This window comes from Myxine glutinosa, chromosome 7, assembly GCF_964187855.1.
Source record: "Myxine glutinosa chromosome 7, kmMyxGlut1.1, whole genome shotgun sequence".
Classification (NCBI taxonomy): Eukaryota; Metazoa; Chordata; class Myxini; order Myxiniformes; family Myxinidae; genus Myxine; species Myxine glutinosa.
Window position 1 is genome coordinate 141,934,614 of NC_136267.1, and position 21,511 is coordinate 141,956,124.

Sequence of the window (21,511 nt, forward strand, 5' to 3'; positions counted from 1 at the left end):
CTTTGTATGACATATGCGCCATTTATTTTTGTGATGTGTTTCTCACTTGGAAAGATACTTGAGCATGTCTCTCCATACAATTAATTCAACGGCTGTCCCTTGCAAACCTGAAATTTGGTAATTCTTTTTGCATTCAAAAAACAACACAGATCCTTTGCATGTAGTCTGTTAATCAAACAGTTGTAATAGATGGCTATGCATATAGATGGACCATCCATCATGCAGTGGGAGACAGGGTTTTGCGTATGCGTGTATGTACGCAGGCCATAACCTTTTATCATTTGAGGTTTTGTCATCAAATTTTCAACAAACCCTTATTATTAGAACTAGCATGACTCAGTGCGCTCTGCGCGCCTCACCACGCATCTTTTCAGAAAGATAGGCATCTTTGACCATTTCGGTGTCATTTGGGTCTTCAGGGTCTTTTGGATCCTCTGGACCTTTAAGTGTCTTTTGGTTCCTCTGGGTCTTTAAGGGTCTTTGGGGTATTTTGGTTTTTCGGGGTATTTAAGGGTCTTTAAGTGTATTTTGGGTCTTCAGGGGTCTTGGTGGTCTTAAGGGTCTTGTGGGACTTAAAGGGTCGTCAAAGGTCTGAAGTGTCTTAGCAGTCTAAACGTAATTAAGTTCACCGACTGTGTTTTGGGTGTTAATATTATTTGAAGAAGAAGAAGACGTTTTGGTCGCACATAAACAACCATAATCATATACGTTTGCTCCATTATAATAAGATATGGAGAAGACCAAGTATAATAATTGGGTGTTTGGGTCAAAATGTCAAAGGGAAAAGTTATTGCAAGTACAAATAGGCCTTATTAGCCCGTCCAACGCTGCACAGTGCGAGATGGCAGGGTTTTTTTAAAATCGCTTCCGTGTTTTTTTATTAACCATTTAAGGGTTTGGCATGAATTTTCAACAAACCTTCATATGGAGACCACAGATTCATAAATTTTGCATACATTTTTTTAGCTGTTGTTTTCGTCAAGGTTAGTACAAGTGCAGAGTGGACATAGACGAGCTTTGCATTTTGATATTCTTTCTAGGTGTTTCCTGTAATGCAGACACGGAAAGTTGAAATTTTGCATGCAGCTTCATTGGGATATTTCTTCATCATGATTAAAAATTGGTTACTCTATGTAAAAGTCAAAATGGTCCGTGCAAGAGGAAGATGGCATGGCTCATCATTCTCTCAATGTCTGTAGAGAAGGAAGAGGCTGATGCCTGCCTATCTGAAAGATGATGGATGTTACAGCAGAGGGAGTCATCAAAAAGGAGATAAAGAGGATTCTCCAGAAATAAATCATCGATGAAGATTAGGAATAGGACTGGGCCCGGAACACTGTCTTGGGACAATCCAGCCTCGAGAGGGAGAGGAGGTGACAGGATCCCGTTGAGAGCCACACGTTGGCTACGAGGGGACAGGAAGTCGGCAAACCATATGTGGAGTTGGCTTTGGATGCCATAGGCAGAGAGTTTGGAGAGCAAGGCAGGATGCCAGACTACAGAAAGCTTGAGATACGTATAGAGCGACGGCCCTGATCTCATGTCTGACATTGAGAGCGTCCATCCATTGTCGGGAGAGCAGATGCAGCATGTCCAAGGTACACTGACCTGGTATGAAGCCAAATTGATGATCTGAGATCAGGCCGTTTGAGAAAAGAAAGGATTTGTTGTCGACAGTGATGATGGATTCCACGACATTGCTGATCATTTAAAGTAAGTGGATAGTCTGTAGTTTGGAGGACCAGTTTTTGCACCTTACTTGTGCATTGTGATGTTGGCTGACTTTCAAGCATATAGAAGATGACCTAAGGCAAATGAAAGTGAACAGAGCAGAAAGAGGAGGCACAAGAGTAGGAGAGCATGTTATTAGGACACGAGCTGATGCCATCCCGGTTTAGTTGCAGAATCAGAGTCGAGGGTTGCCAGAAACTTCTCCATCTTATCAGGTACAAAATGCACAGAGTCCAGGAGCAGTTGGGTACGAGAGGGTAGGGTAGGTACGTGAAAGCAAGGGATTTGGCATTTATGAGAAGGCATTCAGCCTTCTCATAAGCAGAGTCGGCTGTGGTGCCATTTGAAGCGAGAGAAGGGATGAAGGGGGAGTTTTCACCAGAGACAGACTTAACAAGGTGCTGCCATGTCTTTGAGGAAGGAGACAAGTTTGAAAGCAAGTTAACATAGTGATGGTGACGATTGATTCATTACGCACCATGATGCATCAGGTGATGCACAATTCATCAAACTAACATGGCGATGCATACGAGTTCAAAAAACTGCATACAATGGAACTTGAAAGTGGACGTACACCGGCTGTACTACTATTTCAGAGTTTCGTTTCCCATTTGTGGCCAATGCAATGAAAAATAAACCATTATAATCTGCAGTCCATGTTTGTCCACCTTTTGTCATCTCACTCTTCCATGAGCCTGACTTGTATAGTCAAACTAAATAAATGCTGGAGGAAAAAAAAATGTTCATTTTGCTTTTGGCCATGCTAAAAATTGATTTATTTATTTATCCACCGGTGTTTATGCACCACAATTCAAGCATGTACATCACCAAAACAACATATTGTGCAGACTACTGCATCATCTGATTAATCATATTCACAAAATGTGTAAGTCTAGTAAAAGGGGGGTGGGTTCAGCCGTTCAGGTCAGTGATTATGTCGTAAGTACACAGTGGGTATAAGGAAGGTCGTGAAGGACATAAAAAATTTTTATTGCAGATGTAATATGGAGATGGTCCCTTATTATTCGACTTTGTGCCATGAATACATCTTTGCCCTGGAGGGGAAAAAAAACCATCGCCATGATAAGTGGGAGATAAAAGACAAATGTGCAAGTTCCATAGACATAAAACTCACAGGGAAGTTTGGATTACTTATATGGCCCAGCACGGCAGAAGTGGTGAAAAGGACAACATTGCCTCCAGCGCAGGAGCAACAAAAGACAAAATTATATCCTGAGGCAAACAGGCTGCAACAGTGTCTCCTGGGGCAAACAGCCTGCAACAGTGTCATACTCCTGGCAACTTGCAAAAACAACGGGTGGCGCCTACATGTCATGCATGTAAGACATGAGCTGTTGGTTCACGCAACGATAGATATTACAGACAAAATTACTGAATAAAAGACGTAAATTTGTAATGAATGGCAATTCAACCACATTCTTCCCTCCAGGGCCGCAGGATGTCTGTTCACCACCACCTCCAGTCATTACCCCCATCCATAGTCATGATCTTTTCTACCTTCATTAACCATGCGAGGTTGTTGTATTATCCCCCCCCCCCCCCCCCCCACCACAACTTCTTTTTCGTTTTTTAGTTCCATTTCTGGTTCATCCTTGGCTTATATCCCATCCTGTCCTTGCTGTGTTTGAGCTTGTATCCAGATTGTCCCCCTCCCACCCCCCCCTCTCCCCCCCCCCCTGCCCTCCTTCCCCTCGCTTTGATCAAATTATTCCCCATGCCAATTCTTCCTCTAAGTAGTGGTGGTGGTACGTATGCAGCCTGTGGCTGCTTGCCCATCATTTTCTGGAGGGGGCATGGCTGTGCCACGAATCCAGTGCCCCCTATTACCAGTATGCTGGTAATCATTTTTCCAACCTCAGAAGGATGACAGGCTGAGTCAACCCCCCCTTACCCCCCAACCCCAGGTGTTAATTCAACAGCTTTACAGGGGCTCAAACTCAGGACCCTAACTAAGATCTTCAGCCAGCCACCTTAACCGTAAAGCCAATACTAGGCTTTGCTCTAGGTGTCCCTCCATTATGTCCCTCTACCTTGCCGTTGGTGTCTTTTCCCCCATTTCCACTATGTTATTCTTATTCTGTTAGGTCCATTCTGTGTTCAGGCTCGTCCACAAACCTCGACTTTGCATAGGCAATTTAATAGGATGGAATGCATATGTATGTGGTAATGACTTGAAAAGGGGAAAGAGATGGAAAAGGCAAATGACAAGCGTTTGGAGACAGTAATGGTGAAATGGAAAGATAGAAGTGCGAATTTAAATGTATTTGAGAACGAAAACAAACCTACTCAGACTCTGTTCTTTTCTTGCAATGGGTGATGGACAGTTGAGACACTGCAAAATTGAGAAAACAAGGACACAGGTAAATAGTACTGTTACCAATTAAATTCTCCCGGTAAAAAAAAAAAACACATACAATCACTGGCAAGATAATCTCACTATTAATTTGTGTTCTGTAGGAGATAAATAAAATTTATCGGCCCGTTAATGTCATGCCGAGTCAAGTGTGTTGTCTACACTACACAGCACAATCTGTGATCTCTTTGTTGTGATGCGGAAAATAATGATAATCCACAAGAGACAATACAATTACAAATGGTAATTTGTAATAGTCCGACACGCATGATCAAAACCCAAATTAAAGCTGTGGTGTACAGGGTTAGAGGGTCAATATACCAGAACGTGGACGGTTATTCCTGCGGTTGACAAGGCAGGCGGTGGCAGTGCTGAAAAGGACGGCGATGGCAAGGAATGACAGAGCTGCGACCACAGCTGCAAGGACTGGTGCCGCAACAGCTGAACGTCCGTCATCCTCCCGGCTCACTGCCCCCGGTAAAAAACGAGGGTTAATATTTCATTGCTTACTATTCATTAATACATCTATCTATAATTCCAGTAATCTCTGTATGTCTGTATGTATGTCTGTGACCGCTGTTTCTCGACAACCACGGCTCCGATATACTTGAAACTTGCCAGGTATATTGCTGGGGACCCGAGGATGTGCCTTTTCAAGGTTTCATATTAATCGGACAAGTAGTTACCAAGCTATGTCCAAAAAACGATTCAACCAATCAGAGAGCAGCGAGTTATCACGTGTGCCGAACGTGGCGAACAGACTCTGCCTCGGACGGCACATTTGAGAGCGTATTCATTTATTTCACGTTGGCAAACTATGTTGCCGCTATGTTGGCGTTAAACTATGTTTTAAAACTAATTAAAACTAATTTGCGATTCTTTCGCTTTCCTGCGCGTTTGTGCACGCTATGGCGATTTCTTTACCAAACTCCGCAAGCCGTTCGCTTTGGACCAAACCATTTCATGTAAATAGAGGGGGGGGGGGGGATTGTCACCGTACTCGCAAGCCGTTCGCTTTGGACCAAACCATTTCATGTAAATAGAGGGGGGGGGGGGGGGATTGTCAACGTACTCGCAAGCCGTTCGCTTTGGACCAAACCATTTCATGTAAATAGAGGGGGGGGATTGTCACCGTACTCGCAAGCCGTTCGCTTTGGCTTTGCGAATGAACCAAACCATTTCATGTAAATAGAGGGGGGGGGGATATAATTTTAGATATATATATAGTACGGGCACGCCCTAGTATCTATAATGCAAACAGGGAAAAAGGTCAAAGGCCGGTTGTTGTTTTTTATAATAAAAATGAATTATACTTGCTTGTTGGCTGAGGCTCTTTTTATTTAAACAAAATCCTGGCTCATAGAAGAGAGAGAGGTGACAGAATAAAAAGGTAACGTACTAACAATAGGGCAATGGGGCCACAATGGGACCACAATGGGACACAAGCAACTGAACAAATGAAGAGGAAAAGATAAAAGAAGAGGGAAGGAAACACACCAACCTGCAGGAAGGATGGGTTAGGAAGGATTCATGAGTAGAAAATATCACGGGTATAGAGGGAGGTGAGGATGACATGAGATGGTGGTGCACTGCCTGCTTGACTCCATGGAGGGAAGAGGGCAGTTGATTGGTCTTTGGAAAGCAGTTCCACAAATGGAAGATAAGAGGGTGGCTTGGATTTTGGAGTTTAACCAGGAGAGTGTGAATAGAAAACATGTGTGCATCATGGAGGAGCTTGGGTGACTCAAATGCTGAGAGAGCAGATGGAGCAAGACCAGAGGAGACAACACACAACAACAACAAGACTGATAATCGAACAATGGTGTAGCTGGGCTTGGATCTGCTGTGTGGAGGGTCTACTGTCCCCTGTCATGTGACCAGATCCTCAGCTCTGATTGGTGAACGTTTGTGAGGGACAAACACCGGACAGACAGACAAACGCTGTTCCAGACGGCATTGCCCTACGGTCTACGCCATGAAAATATGGCTGCCGAACGACGCGACCAAGGACATCAAATTTTTTTCTTGACCAATTTATCCCTATATCACACGCCAGAAATGTCACACTGATCGTATCAAGTGTTCCACTTGTCGATTTATGATGTCATAATGAAGGCACCTATCACATCATCATTAATATATGTAATTCCCCTTGGCGAGTACTTTACAATGAGCCACCTTTCAAATTTTCCATGGAGCGGTTTCGGAGATATAGAGGTGCAAAGTTTTTTGGTTTTTCCAAGATGGTTCCCGTACCACATGACCTATGACGTCATAAGTATCATTTAAAAATATATATATACAGGAGGAGGTGCTCCTATGGTGAAGCATGTCAATTGGACCAACAGTTGCAGAAAAAACGAATTTTGAAAGGAATAAACCCACAATATGCCGGCAGAAGGGACATGCACACACATACGGACAGAGAAACGCTGTTCCAGACGGCTTTGCTCCATGGGCTACGCCATCAAAAAAACAAACAAAAAAAAAATCAAAGGCCACCGACATCTCTGTGCTGTGAGAGGAATTGCTCTTCTGCTTGTGATCTGTGCTTCAGGACATGCCACCGATGTTGAAAGCTTTAATTTTCACAGATCCACAGAGAAATCTGTGATGCTGGGGTACCAGCCCACAAGTGAAAGCAATATTCCGGTGAGCTATGGCTAAACGCCTTGTAGTCCGACCAGTTCTGATTTTTCAAGGTATGACTGAACGATGGATGATGCCCAGTCTGTGGCTGGCTTTGGAGGCCAGCATTGCTTTATGGACAGTCCAGGAAAAGCCATGGCTGATATTGAAGTCTAGAAGCTGATGATGAGGACTGCGTGACCTATGACATTATAGTTATCATAAAAAAATTTATACAGTAGGCGGCGAGACTGTCCCTTCTCCAGTGTCTGTCATGGAAATCGATAGGTGGGTTCATTTGATGATCCTTCCAGAGTGACAGGTTGAGACTGTGAGAAGGTTGTTGATTCTGATCTTTCAGCCACAATATACGATCTGTTTCCTCACTTGAATCCATAGCCCTTAGCCTGGAACTATACAGAATTACATTGTACTAAAAGTACCGGCTCCCAAAGGGAGTGGCCATGGGGGTGGTTTTACTGTCATTATTCAAAATACCTCTCGCTGTGTAATTCCAAGCACTGCACTGGAAAACGTGGGGACAGCAATACTGTACTGTAAAGGGTGAGACTTGTAATACCCACTCCCACCTAGAGGCTGTGCTGCACGATACACATTTACATAGAGAATTTGTGCGCCAGACAGGAAATCAGAGCCGTCTCCTTGACATATCTCGTGCCTTCGATACAGTCTGGCACCCCGCACTTCTCACCAAACTCTCCTCTTGTGGTATCCATAGAAATCGCACCGCACGGCTCACGGACTTCCTCTTCTGTCATAGTCCAAATGTGGCTCTAAATGGAATTCTCTCATCTTCTCTTCCTGTCCAGGCTTGAGTTCCTCAAGGCAGTTTTCTGGGCCCTGTGCCTTTTCTGGTCTTCATAAAAGATCTCTCTGACTCTGGAAAATCCTCTGTCTTTTTGATTATGACTCCACCCTCTGCCACATTTCAGATTGACGGGATTGACATCAATCTCAGATTAACGGGCAGCCGCCTCTTCACTCTCTGCAGACTTGGATAAAATTACAAGCTGGCCAAACAAGTGGAACATGTCTGTCAATCCTGTCAAATCTCACACACTCATCTTGTCTCTCTGAAAAGACCGTCTGGAAACCCTCCAATCTACTTTGTCAACAATCCTCTCGAAGAAGTTATGTCACTCAAGCTTTTGGGTCTCACGATCTTGCCATAATCCTTAGAGGGAAAGCCACATTTCCAAGCTGGCCTCCAAATCCACTTGCCGACTGGGCATCCTCCATCGTGTGAAGTCCTTCCTTGGCACAACAGAGCTGCTCACCACCTACAAAGCTTTCATCCGCAGCTTGATGGAGTACTGGTCTCCCCTCTGGGCTGGTGTTCCTGCCTCACACCTAGCTTGGCTTCACGCTGTTGAAACCAAAGTTTTTAAGATCATTGGTAACTCCCGTAATGAAGCTTATTCTGAGGGTTTTTCACTCTCTCACCGCAGTTTACATTTTGTATCCCACAGATAGCAGGCCAGATCTTCATCTGGACCTGAAACAAAATCTAATCGCCTTGTTATTGTCATCTAATAAACTCATCTACCAAATTTTGTCATACCACATCCACAACGTTTAGACATATCGTGCTACATATAGTTTTTTCCCCTATCTCTGAATGGTGCAGAATCACTAATAATTTTGGTATACGGATCCAGATCCGAATCTTCACCAAAATATTATCAATTTGTCCTCGTCACACACCCAACGTGTTCACCAAGTGTCGTCCGAATTTGTCCACCAAGTTTCTGAAGTATCTTGATTTATTTTTTGCAATTATCAATATCTTATCAAAATTCATCTCAAATATTTTCTTTTCATGAGTCTACAACATAAAACATCAAAAGACATACATTTTCTCATAGATAGCATGATATGTCATTTTGATAGGAGAGCATGATCGGAGACAAGACAGCCACCTTAACATTTCCTTTAAAACACCTCCATATACTGCAGTGCTCTGCTGTTTTCACAGCAGAATGCTAGTTTTAATCAAAACAAGAGTAAAACACAGGAGATAAGATGATCGAGGTGGGAATAAGGCCTGGATTTTTTAGGGAGATCATGATACAACTGCTGAGGTTATGTTACCACGCAAATGTTATGTTTGGGCAACATCAGAAATGTAGTTACAATATACAGGATGTATTCCGAGGTCCTTGTCAATAAAAAGACAACCCATATCCGTATCATAATGGATAACGTGTCAGTAACAAAGTCCTTTTTTGTAAACGAGCATTGCCGCTTCCATTGATTGTCACCTACAAGTCTCAAATGTATTCATCCTTCTTTGAACTTGAAACATGGCCCTCTATTCCCCACGACACACAGAAAGTTCAACTCACCGGTTGTCCAGATGGTGAGCATGTTTGATGGTTCACTAATGCTGTCCTTTGACACCGTACGAACTCTGATGTCATACCAAGAACCCTGGGCACCGTTCCACCAATGTGAGGGGGGTGGAAGAACAGAGAAAGAATAAGGCATTTGAGGAGACTGCATCCATGTACAACACAACACAACATGCATTTTAAGGCCATTTTACCTGCTAGAGCGGGTTAGCCTTGCGGTCCCCATGACAATCTTCTCCATTTTGACCTATTTTCTGCATCTCTCCTTGTTAACCCCCTTGCCCGCATTTCTTCTTCCACCATCTTTAGCTAAGTCTTTCTCGGTCTTCCCCGTCCTCTACTTCCTTCTACATTCATTTCCATCACTCTTCTCAACCGGTCACTTTCATCCTTCCTCAACACATGACCAAACCATCTCAACCTGTTCCTCTTCACAGCATCAATCACAGGCTCTATTCCCATCATCTTTCGCAATTCATCATTTGTCTTCCTCTCTCTCAACGATACTCCACACATCCACTGAACCATTCGCATTTCCACCCTTTCCAGCCTTCGTTGCTGCTCTACGTTCATTACCCATGTCCCGCTCCCATAAATCATAACACTTCTCACACATGCAGCATACACCTTTCCCTTCAGCTTCAACGACACTCCCCGCCTCATCAGCACGCCACTCAGTTCCCGAAACGTCTTCCATGCACATCTATCTCATTCCAGCAACCTTTGCCGAGTCTGATCCACCTTCTCCATTCAGCATGTCTCCGAGGTAGCAAAACGTTTTCACACCTTCCAGCTTCACGCCATCTCCAAGATCCAACTCAACATTTCCTCCATCTGCAGCTCCCTCTGTGCACACCTTACATTTGAATGTAGCTGCCACACTGGTTAATGACCCTCTCAGACCACTACATTTTTGATGAACCCACTCAGTGCACATTGTACATTGAATGGAGTTCACTACGACACCCTTCCTGCACACAGCACATGGCCACTTCCCAGTTCTTTCAACCTCACCACATGCTTTACCACTTGCCATCACCTTCGTCTTTCCGATATTCACCTTCAGACCTTTTGTCTCCATACATTCCTTCCACTTGTTCATCTTTTCCTTAAATCCATCCATACTTTCCGCAATCAACACCAGATCATCTGCATACAACAACTTCCACGGTCAACCCTCCTTTACGTTCTGAGCCAGCACCTCCATCACAGCTACAAATAGTAGTGGACTTAGAACCGACCCCTGATGCATTCCCACCTTCACCTCAAACTCACCACTGTTCCCGTCCTTCGTCCTTACAGCTGTGCGTGCTCTTTTGTACATTACCATCACTACTCTCATCAACCATTCCTCCACTCCTAACTTCCTCAATGCCCATGTCAATACTTCGCGTGGAACCCTATCGAATGCTTTCTCCAGATCAACAAACCCAAGAAACAACTTCTTCCTCTTCTCCATGTACTTCTCCTGCCTCACAATAAAGAGCGCGTATGTCGTTCCTCTTCCTGGCATAAATCTAAACTGCATTTCGTCGATCCTCACCTTCTTCCTTATCCTCCTCTCAAACACCCTTTCCAATACCTTCATTGCATGCTCCAATAACTTTATCGCTCGGTACGAGCCACACTCCAGAGCAGCGGTCGGGAATCTATGGCTCGTGAGCCATATATGGCTCTTCCGGTGACGGCATATGGCTCCCAGACAATTTTGAGTTGAAAAAAAAAAAAAAAAATCAGTTTGGAACTGATTTTAAAATACTTGTGATATTTCTTAATAATACTGTGTCATTTTAAAGTAAACAGAAATTAGTTTTGAAGATAAATTTCACGGGTCACGGGTCACCCGTGGGTCGGGTCGGGAACCAATGGCTCGCGAGCATGTCCGCGTCATTGTAAAGGTGAAGAAATCAATTTTATCAGATAGCCAACTAGTTTATCCGCTTCAACCCTTGTAACGGAAAAGATGGCGAAAAGAAAAAAAGACGATGATTACCGTGCATTCCAGGCTGCGTGGACAGAGGAATTTGCATTTGGTGAGAGAGCAGGATCTGCGGTATGTCTAATATGCAATGATAAAATTGCATCGATGAAACGGTCACATATAAAGCGGCACTTCGATACGCACCATGCTTCATTTGCATCGAAATATCCAGCGGGGGACAGCAGGAAAAGGGCATGCGAGGAGCTACAGCGGAGAGTGCAGGCGAGTCAGCAGCAACTACGTGTGTGGACCAAGCAAGGTGACGGGAATTCCGCTAGCTTTGCGGGTGCTTTGGCAATAGTAAGGAATGGAAAGCCATTCACAGATGGCGAGTATGCCAAAACATTCATGCTTGATGTGGCCAATGAACTGTTTGATGACTTCCCAAATAAAGACAAGATAATCAAACGAATAAAAGACATGCCCCTGTCAGCAAGAACTGTGCACGATCGTAGCATCATGATGGCAAATCAAGTCGAGGAAACACAAATTAAGGACATAAACGCCGGGACATACTTTGCTCTCGCGTTAGATGAGTCAACAGACGTTAGCCATCTATCTCAGTGCAGTATAATTGCCAGGTATGCTGCAGGTGACACACTGCATGAGGAAAGCTTGGCTGTTTTGCCAATGAAAGGGACAACAAGAGGAGAGGATTTATTCACGTCTTTCATGGAGTTTGCTAAAGAAAAAAAACTACCGATGGATAAACTTATTTCTGTCTGTACTGATGGTGCACCCTGTATGTTGGGGAAGAACAAAGGATTTGTAGCGCTTCTCCGTGAACATGAAAAGAGAGCCATCCTAAGTTTTCATTGCATCCTGCACCAGGAGGCGCTTTGCGCTCAGACGTGTGGCCAGGAGCTTGGTGAGGTGATGTCGCTGGTCATTCGAGTGGTCAACTTTATTGTTGCCCGAGCTTTAAATGATCGCCAGTTTAAAGCTCTGTTAGAAGAAGTTGGGAATCATTATCCCGGTCTGCTTTTACACAGCAACGTGCGTTGGTTGTCAAGGGGGAAGGTGCTCAGCCGTTTTGCAGCTTGCCTGAGTGAAATCCAGACTTTTCTTGAAATGAAAGGCGTCAAGCATCCTGAGCTAGACAACACTGACTGGCTCCTGCAGTTTCACTATCTCGTGGACATAACTGGCCATCTGAACCAGCTCAATGTGAAAATGCAAGGTATTGGAAATACAATCTCATCCCTTCAACAAGCAGTGTTTGCATTTGAAAGCAAGCTGGAAGTCTTTCTCAGGGACATTGAAACAGGTCGTCTTCTGCACTTTGAAAGACTGCAACAATTTAGAGATGCATGCTTAGCAAGTGACTCCACTCAACATCTGGATCTCCAGCAGCTAGCTGGCTTTACGTCCAATCTCCTGCAGTCATTCAAAGCACGTTTTGGAGAATTTCATGCGCGCACTGGTCTTTTCAAGTTCATCACTCATCCACATGAGTGTGCAGTGGACAAAATCGACCTGACATGCATCCCCGGGGTCTCTATCGGAGACTTTGAGCTGGAAGTTGCTGACCTGAAGGCATCAGACATGTGGATGAGTAAGTTCAAGTCACTTAATGGAGAGTTGGAAAGTCTTGCGCGACAGCGAGCAGAGCTGGCGAGGGAACACAAGTGGACAGAAATGAAAAATCTTCAACCTGAAGACCAGCTGATTCTTAAAACTTGGAACGAGCTTCCTGTGACATACCACACAATGCAGCGTGTGAGTATTGCCGTATTGACCATGTTTGGCTCTACATATGCATGTGAGCAGTCATTCTCGCATATGAGGAACATTAAGACCAACCTACGCTCACGTTTAACTGATGGAAGCCTCAACGCCTGCATGAAGCTCAACCTCACCACGTATGAACCAGACTACAAGGCCATCAGCAAAACCATGCAGCACCAGAAGTCGCATTAAAAGTAAGACATATTTAATTTATTATACGTTAAAAATACTATATGGCTCTCAATGAAATATATTTAGAAATATTTGGCTTTTATGGCTCTCCCAGTCAAAAAGGTTCCTGACCCCTGCTCCAGAGGGTCAACTTTCCCCTTGTATGGAGGGATGAGGGTACTCAGTTTCCAATCCACTGGAATGCAGCCTTCTTTCACCACCAGATTACAGATCTCTGTCATTCTCTTCACACCCCAACTTCCTGCTGCCTTCAACATATCTCCCACAACTCCCGTCGGCCTTCCCGCTTTTCTCCTCTTCATTGCTTTTATCGCTTCCTCAATTTCCTTCTCAGTTATCTTCTCTGCCAGTCCTAAAACTGGGTTACTCTCTCTGTTGCCATCCCATTCATTCTCTGTATTCAACAGTATTTCCATATATCTCTTCCATCTTCCTTTAATTCCATCTGGGTCCACAACGATTTGTCCCACTTCATCCTTCAAGCAACTCACCCCCATCACATCACACCTCTCTTTCGCTATCTGCATTGCAATCCTGAATACCGCTCTCTGACCCTCTTCCGAATCCAAGCGTTCTCCGAACATTTTCCTGAATGCCTCCTGCGCCTTTGCTACCTCTTTCTTTGCAGCCTTCTTGGCTGCCTTATAACTTTCATGCTCTGCTTTTTCTGCTCCCGTACCCTTCGCCTTCTGCCACTCCTTGAACTTCTTCCTCTTCTCGTCAATCCTCTTTCCAACTTCATCATCCCACCACCATGTTTCTGAGTGCCTCCTTTTGTCCATCCACATACCTCACCAACTCACTCACCTCACTCTCTTCAATCCCACTCCTCCCTCCAAGTCTTTAAAACAGTTGTTCACCACCATCTCTTATCTTCCTCCATCCAAAGCCTTGATCTTTTCTACCCCCGCTAATTTCACCCCAAATCCACTTTTTTGAAATACCAACTTGTGACTCACTCAAATACTCACTCACTGAAATACAACACTCAAATGTGACTACTTCTCCTGCATCCATGTGAAAGCTGCTAAATTGTAGATGGTGATAACAAGGTTCTTTGGGAATTTGCTTTCAAATGAATCGGATTGATGATCATGAAAATAATGGAGATGAATATGAGTAGGATTAAAAGTGATATTGAAGGTGCTTCTACTTAAAGCGTGTGCAAATTCAAGCAGCTTGTACAGAGACAATTAAAGCTGTTACCGCCGCAACCGAAGGTGGGTGGAGGTTATGTATTCACACCCTTGTCTGTCTGTCTCTCAGCATGATATCTCAAAAAGTTGTGGACGGATTTTGTCAAAACTTGGTGGGTGAGTTGGTTAGGCGACAAGAACAAACCGATTAGATTTTGGTTCAGGTCCGACTCCAGATCCGGCCTATCAGTGGAATACAAACCGTAAACTGTTCAGCCTGGCGTAGGTATGTGCTCCATGAAGCGCCGTTCTAGTATCGTCTTGTGCGATCATGTTCTATACAAAGTGTCAGTGAGCCTGTCCAGTCATAGCTCGTCTATTCTTCATGAAGGACACCGTGGGATTTTTAACGTCCACCAAATAATGCCGCCAGATGGGAGAACCAGTTTAACGTCCATCAGAGGGGTGACACTCACATTGATGTATCGCCCGACCTGCGAAACACCAGGATGGCAGTTTGTTATATCTGGGTCGACATTCAAATCTAGGTGTGAGTGTGCATGCATACCTGTTGGCTATCCTGCCAGCCTGAGAATGAGCGAGTGAAAAAAATAATAATAATAAAAGCAAAGGGCAGAAAGGTGAAGTAAAAAAGGTGTACAAAGGACACTGGCATGAACCACAACTCAAATGTGACTACTTCTACTTGCAATGGTCACATAGATTTGCAAAGACTTGTATCGACATCAGTATTGGACAGCAATGTTTAAGATGATATTTTCTCAAGCAACACAGACCAGTGATCCAAAGTAAATACAAAGAGGTTATTTTTCCAGCCCCTTAAAGATGGAAGACATCATGAATGCAAGGCTGCTGAAATCCTTTACTGGTAAGGGCAAATAGAAGACAAGGTCGAAAAAAAATTGGAATAGAAAAAGAAAGTTATAAAACAGGTATAAAAGACAGGAAAGAGAATCCAAGAATGACATGAATGAATCCAAGACAGAAGAAACCAAGAATGACCGCGCTGTGGTCACAATGTGCGACACAAACAAAATATATATTTTTCGCCTCCTCTGTCCACTCAACTCCCTCATCCTTGCTGTTGAAGGCATTATACAATTAATCTCCGAGGGTCTTCATGGTTTGACCCAGTGTGTACCCCGGTTTAGAATAGGTACACCGTATCCCTGCGTGTCGTAAGAGGCGACTAAAAGGGTTGGCGTCAGGAAGGGCATCCGGCCATAAAAACATTGCCTCAAAAAGAGAACCATGACAATTACAACTACATATGGGCAGGGTACAGCCCGAAGTACCCCGTGGGGGACCCCACTCCCTCTCGTCAAAACTCAAGGTGGGGAACCCGATCGAAGCAAGGGTGGAAATCACTCCATTTATGACGACGAAACGTCTGATGCCCGACGTGGAGATCGGTTTCTGAGGTTTGGGACATGGAATGTAGGGACAATGACAGGGAGATCAGGAGACGTGGTGGAAGAATTGGTCAGAAGAAGAGTGGACATATGTTGTGTGCAGGAGACGAGATGGAAAGGAAGTGGTGTGAGAATGGTGAAGGGTAGGCAGGGACAGAAAGACAAGCTTGTGTGGCAAGGGTGCCCAGAGGGCGTGAATGGTGTTGGTGTCCTGTTTTCTGCGGAGTTTGTAGACAGTGTGGTGAGTGTGACTAGAGTGAGTGATAGGTTGAAGATGGTGAAAATGATGATTGGAAAGCTCTTGGTGAACGTCATCTCGGGATATGCTCCGCAGGTTGGTCAGAGCGATGAAGAGAAGGACAAGTTCTGGTGTGCAATAGAGAAGCTGATGGAAAATGTGAAAGATGAGGAAGTTGTTGTGGTAGGAGGAGACCTAAATGGACATGTGGGAAGGAGTATGGATGGTTTTGAGGGAGTTCATGGGGGTTACGGATATGGTGTGAGGAATGGAGAAGGTGAAAGGATTTTGGAGTTTGCTGATGGAGCTGATTTGTTGATTTGTAATACTCAGTTCCAGAAAGGATAATAAGCTTGTTACATACACGTCAGGTGGGTCGACGACAACCGTTGACTACCTGCTGGTGCGTTGGCGAGATAGGGGGCACCTCTGGGACACAAAGGTGATCCCGGGGGAGGAGGCTGTTTCACAGCACCACTTGGTTGTCTGCGACATAAGGGTGAAAGGTGCGAGGAGAGTTCGGCGGGTGAAGTACCAACCGAGAATGTAGGTATGGAGGTTGAAAGAGGTAACAATGAGGGAGGCATTAAAAGAGAGGATGAGTATGGTAGAGGATGATGTGGTTGAGCTTGAAAGTGGTTCGATGTCAATGAAAGATAGTCTGTTGGGGGCCGTTGGTGAGGTATGTGGATGGACAAAAGGACCACCGAGGCACTTGGAAACAGGGTGTTGGGATGATGAAGTTGGAAAGAAGATTGACGAGAAGAGGAAGAAGTTCAAGGAGTGGCAGAAGGCGAAGGGAATGGGGGCAGAAAAGGCAGAGCATGAAAGTTATAAGGCAGCCAAGAAGGCTGCAAAGAAAGAGGTAGCAAAGGCACAGGAGGCATGGAGGGAAAATGTTCGGAGAACGCTTGGATTTGGAAGAGGGTCACAGAGCGGTATTCAGAATTGCAAAGCAGATAGCAAAAGAGAGGTGTGATGTGATGGGGGTGTGTTGCTTGAAGGATGAAGTGGGACAAATCGTTGTGGACCCAGATGGAATTAAAGGAAGATGGAAAAGATATATGGAAATACTGTTGAATGCAGAGAACGAATGGGATGGCAACATCGAGAGTAACCCATTTTAGAACCGGCAGAGAAGATAACCGAGAAGGAAGTTGAGGAACCGATAAAAGCAATGAAGAGCAGAAAAGCGGGAGGGCCGACGGGAGTTGTGGGAGATATGTTGAAGGCAGCGGGAAATTGGGGTGTGAAGAGAATGACAGAGATCTGCAATCTGGTGGTGAAAGAAGGCCGCATTCCAGTGGATTGGGAACTGAGTACCCTCGTACCTCCATACAAGGGGAAAGGTGACCCTCTCGACTGTGGCTCGTATCGAGCGATAAAGTTATTGGAGCATGGAATGAAGGTATTGGAAAGGCGGTTGGAGAAGAGAATAAGGAAGAAAGTGAAGATTGACGAAATGCAGTTTATATTTATGCCAGGAAGAGGAACGACAGACGCGCTTTTTATTGTGAGGCAGTTGCAGGAGAAGTACATGGAGCAGAGGAAGAAGTTGTTTCTTGGGTTTATTGATCTGGAGAAAGCATTCGATAGGGTTCCACGCAAAGTATTGACATGGGCATCGAGGAAGTTAGGAGTGGAGGAATGGTTGATCAGAGTGGCGATGGCAATGTACGAAAGAGCGCGCACAGCTGTAAGGACGAAGGACGGGAACAGTGGTGAGTTTGAGGTGAAGGTGGGAGTGCATCAGGGGTCGCTAATAAGTCCTCTACTATTTGTAGCTGTGATGGAGGTGCTGGCTCGGAACGTAAAGGAGGGTTTACCGTGGGAGTTGTTGTATGCAGATGATCTGGTGTTGATTGCAGAAAGTATAGATGGACTGAAGGAGAAGATGAACAAGTGGAAGGAATGTATGGAGACAAAAGGTCTGAAGGTGAATATCGGAAAAACGAAGGTGATCGCAAGTGGTAAAGCATGTGGTGAGGTGGAAAGAACTGGGAAGTGGCCGTGTGCTGTGTGCAGGAAGGGTGTCGGAGTGAATTCCATTCAATGTGCAATGTGTGCTGAGTGGGTTCATCAAAAATGTAGTGGTTTGAGAGGGTCATTAACCAGTGTGGCAGCTACATTCAAGTGTAAGGTGTGCACAGAGGGAGCTGCAGATGGAGGAAATGTTGAGTTGGATCTTGGAGATGGCGTGAAGCTGGAAGGTGTGAAAACATTTTGTTACCTAGGAGACATGCTGAATGGATAAAGTGGACCAGACTCGGCAACGGTTGCTTGAGTGAGATGTGCATGGAAGAACTTTCGGGAACTGAGTGGCATGCTGACGAGGAGGGGAGTGTCATTGAAGCTGAAGGGAAAGGTGTATGCTGCATGTGTGAGAAGTGTTATGATTTATGGGAGCGAGACATGGGTAATGAATGTAGAGCAGCAACGAAGGCTGGAAAGGGTGGAAATGCGAATGGTTCGGTGGATGTGTGGAGTATCGTTGAGAGAGAGGAAGACAAATGATGAATTGCGAAAGATGATGGGAATAGAGCCTGTGAATGATGCTGTGAAGAGGAACAGATTGAGATGGTTTGGTCATGTGTTGAGGAAGGATGAAAGTGACTGGTTGAGAAGAGTGATGGAAATGAATGTAGAAGGAAGTAGAGGACGGGGAAGATCGAGAAAGACTTGGCTGAAGATGGTCGAAGAAGAAATGCGGGCAAGGGGGTGAACAAGGGGAGATGCAGAAAATAGGGCAAAATGGAGAAGATTGTCATGGGGACCGCAAGGCTAAGCCCCGCTCTGGCAGGGAAAATGGCCTTTAAAATGCATGTTGTTGTTTGTTGTTGGTCTTCATGGTTTGGTTCAATTAGGTTCAACATCAATTACGAGTCTGGCGGACAGCTGGGTCTTGTTTCAGGCAATTAGTACACCCATTCCGTGGGTTTCTTGCCTTTCAGTTTAGTATTATCTCAGGCATTGAAAAAACAAACACATCACAGCTCAGCTTACATTTCCAATCTGACTGATGAACCTTGTGCTGTGTCTGACCCGTGTTTCCATGTGAATGAATAAGATTAGATCGAGCCTTGTCTGTCCCGTGTTTCCATGTGAATGAATAAGATTAGACGGAGCCGTGTCTGTCCCGTGTCCACATGTGAATGAATAAGAATAAATAGAGCCGTGTCTGTCCCATGTTCATGAATAAGGTTAGATAGAGCTGTGTCTGTCCCCGTGTTTCCATGTGAATGAATAAGATTCGATAGAGCCGTGTCTGTCCCGTGTTTCCATGTGAATGAATAAGATTAGATAGAGCCGTGTCTGTCCCGTGTCCACATGTGAATGAATAAAGTTAAATAGAGCCGTGTCTGTCCCATGTTCCCATGTGAATGAATAAGATTGGATGGAGCTGTGTCTGTCCCGTGTTTCCATGTGAATGAATAATATTAGATATGGCCATGTCTGTCCCGTGTTTCCATGTGAATGAATAATATTAGATATGGCCATGTCTGTCCCGTGTTTCCATGTGAATGAATAATATTAGATATGGCCGTGTCTGTCCCATGTTCCCATTTGAATGAATAAGGTTAAATAGAGCCGTGTCTATCCCATGTTCCCATGTGAATGAATAAGATTGGATAGAGCTGTGTCTGTCCCGTGTTTCCATGTGAATGAATAATATTAGATATGGCCATGTCTGTCCCATGTTCCCATTTGAATGAATAAGGTTAAATAGAGCCGTGTCTATCCCATGTTCCCATGTGAATGAATAAGGTTAGATAGAGCCGTGTCTGTCCCGTGTTCCCATGTGAATGAATAAGATTGGATAGAGCTGTGTCTGTCCCGTGTTTCCATGTGAATGAATAAGATTGGATAGAGCTGTGTCTGTCCCGTGTTCCCATGTGAATGAATAAGATTGGATAGAGCTGTGCCTGTCCCGTGTTTCCATGTGAATGAATAATATTAGATCAATAAGATTCATTGTGATTCCGAACAGGGGATTTAATTTATATCTGTTACCTCAGTGTTGTCGTGCGTCTCTCATTCTCTGTCGCATTCTCTGTCTCACTCTGTCTCTCACTCTGTCTCTCACTCTGTCTCTCACTCTGTCTCTCACTCTGTCTCTCACTCTGTCTCTCACTCTGTCTCTCACTCTGTCTCTCACTCTGTCTCTCACTCTGTCTCTCACTCTGTCTCTCACTCTGTCTCTCACTCTGTCTCTCACTCTGTCTCTCACTCCGTCTCTCACTCCGTCTCTCACTCCGTCTCTCACTCCGTCTCTCACTGTCTCACTCTTCCACTTTACCGCTCTCTCTGTGGTAATAAACATTTTGTTCATAAAAAACCTGTATGTGGTCATTCGAGAATGGGACTTTGCCCTTAAGTGTGAGTGAATTGGCTTTAAAAATCCGGTAATGGGACGATTGGGCAACACACATTTAATGCGCATATGGAGCCATTCAAAAATTACGTAACGCTATTGTTTTAGAGAGGCACTTCCTGGCTTGATCAAACTTTACCAATAATTGCACACTCGACCCAAACAAAGTCAGTGGACATCTGACAAAACAAAGCTGGGCAGTGTATAATCAATCAGCAGAGGCCTACAGGCCTAATTTGGTAGGCCCACCAGAAAACCAAGATGCCGGCCAGATCATTTCGTCTCAGTACTAAGGTGAGTGAGTCATGTGACTGATGTGGGTGTGATCCGGTGGCTGTCTGACTAATGAGTGCACATTTCAAAAATCGACCCACAACAAGAAGCCCAACACCAAAAGAAACGCAAAGCTCTTGTAGACCTTAGTGATATGAAACATAGTGATAAAAACATAGTGATATGAAATTATAGTGGACAAAGCGGCATGGTCGACAAATCTTACTTTAGCCAGGCCTTCAATCACCGAGGTGGTCTGGGAGCTGGGAAGTGAGTCTATCTGCTCCCATTGCTGACCACGACGCCGCACTTCCACACTGTAGTTCCACGACACACGAGTTTCATTGACAGGTGGCAGCCAAACCAAGTACACTGCCCGCTCTGTTTGATTGGCCACAAGACAGCGTGGTGGAAGCAAGCTCCCAAGCCCGGTGACTGCATGATTGGTCGGCATCGGAACAGGTGGGAAAAGATCTGTAAAGGCAAGTATCAAAAAACATGCGTATTGCTTAGGTGCATATATAATACGTCGTGGTTATATTTATTCCTCGGATAATTCCAATTTCACCCCCACCCCTCTCTCCAAATGAAGAAAATGCCAAGATTGGTGAAATTTTTTTTTCCAAAACTTGCACAAGCACAACTTCAGGGTACCCTCATTGATTCCTGAAAGTTGAAACTTCCGAGGTCAAATTCTCTCAGAATACGTTCCTTTCATTATATAGAAGATTGCTGATTCGCTTAATTGTTAACGCCAAGAGGATAAACAATATATGAGGCCTGAACAAAGAGACCAAAGAAAACTAGCATGCGACTGTCCTAACCTATCAACATTAATTCTCCAAAACATGATCATTGTTCATCGCAACAATTTTGAAGGCTGATGATTCACCAGCTGGCTTTTTTCACACATAATGAATTCAATTCAGTTAAGGTGGCAGTTGGTCTGACAGAATGGTGAAAAGGTAGCTTGTCCAACCTTTCAGCCATCAAGTATGGGGTCGATTCTCAGCCTGGCTATACACTGTGGGATTGGTGCTTCGAAAGCAGGTT

At 44.6% G+C, this 21,511-nt stretch overlaps 1 protein-coding gene across 2 annotated transcripts in view; it reads right to left on the reverse strand.

Moving 5' to 3' along the window:
* The window catches only part of LOC137431696 (protein turtle homolog B), a 127,904-nt gene that overhangs the window by 37,543 nt on the left and 68,850 nt on the right, over positions 1-21,511 (reverse strand). For both annotated transcript variants that reach the window (XM_068123320.2, XM_068123319.2), the window contains exons 14-17: positions 20,685-20,932; positions 9,100-9,184; positions 4,427-4,573; positions 4,039-4,084 (exon numbers count right to left, since the gene is read on the reverse strand). In XM_068123320.2, the coding sequence (XP_067979421.2) occupies positions 4,039-4,084; positions 4,427-4,573; positions 9,100-9,184; positions 20,685-20,932 (526 nt within the window). The remainder of the gene's footprint in view (positions 1-4,038; positions 4,085-4,426; positions 4,574-9,099; positions 9,185-20,684; positions 20,933-21,511) is intronic.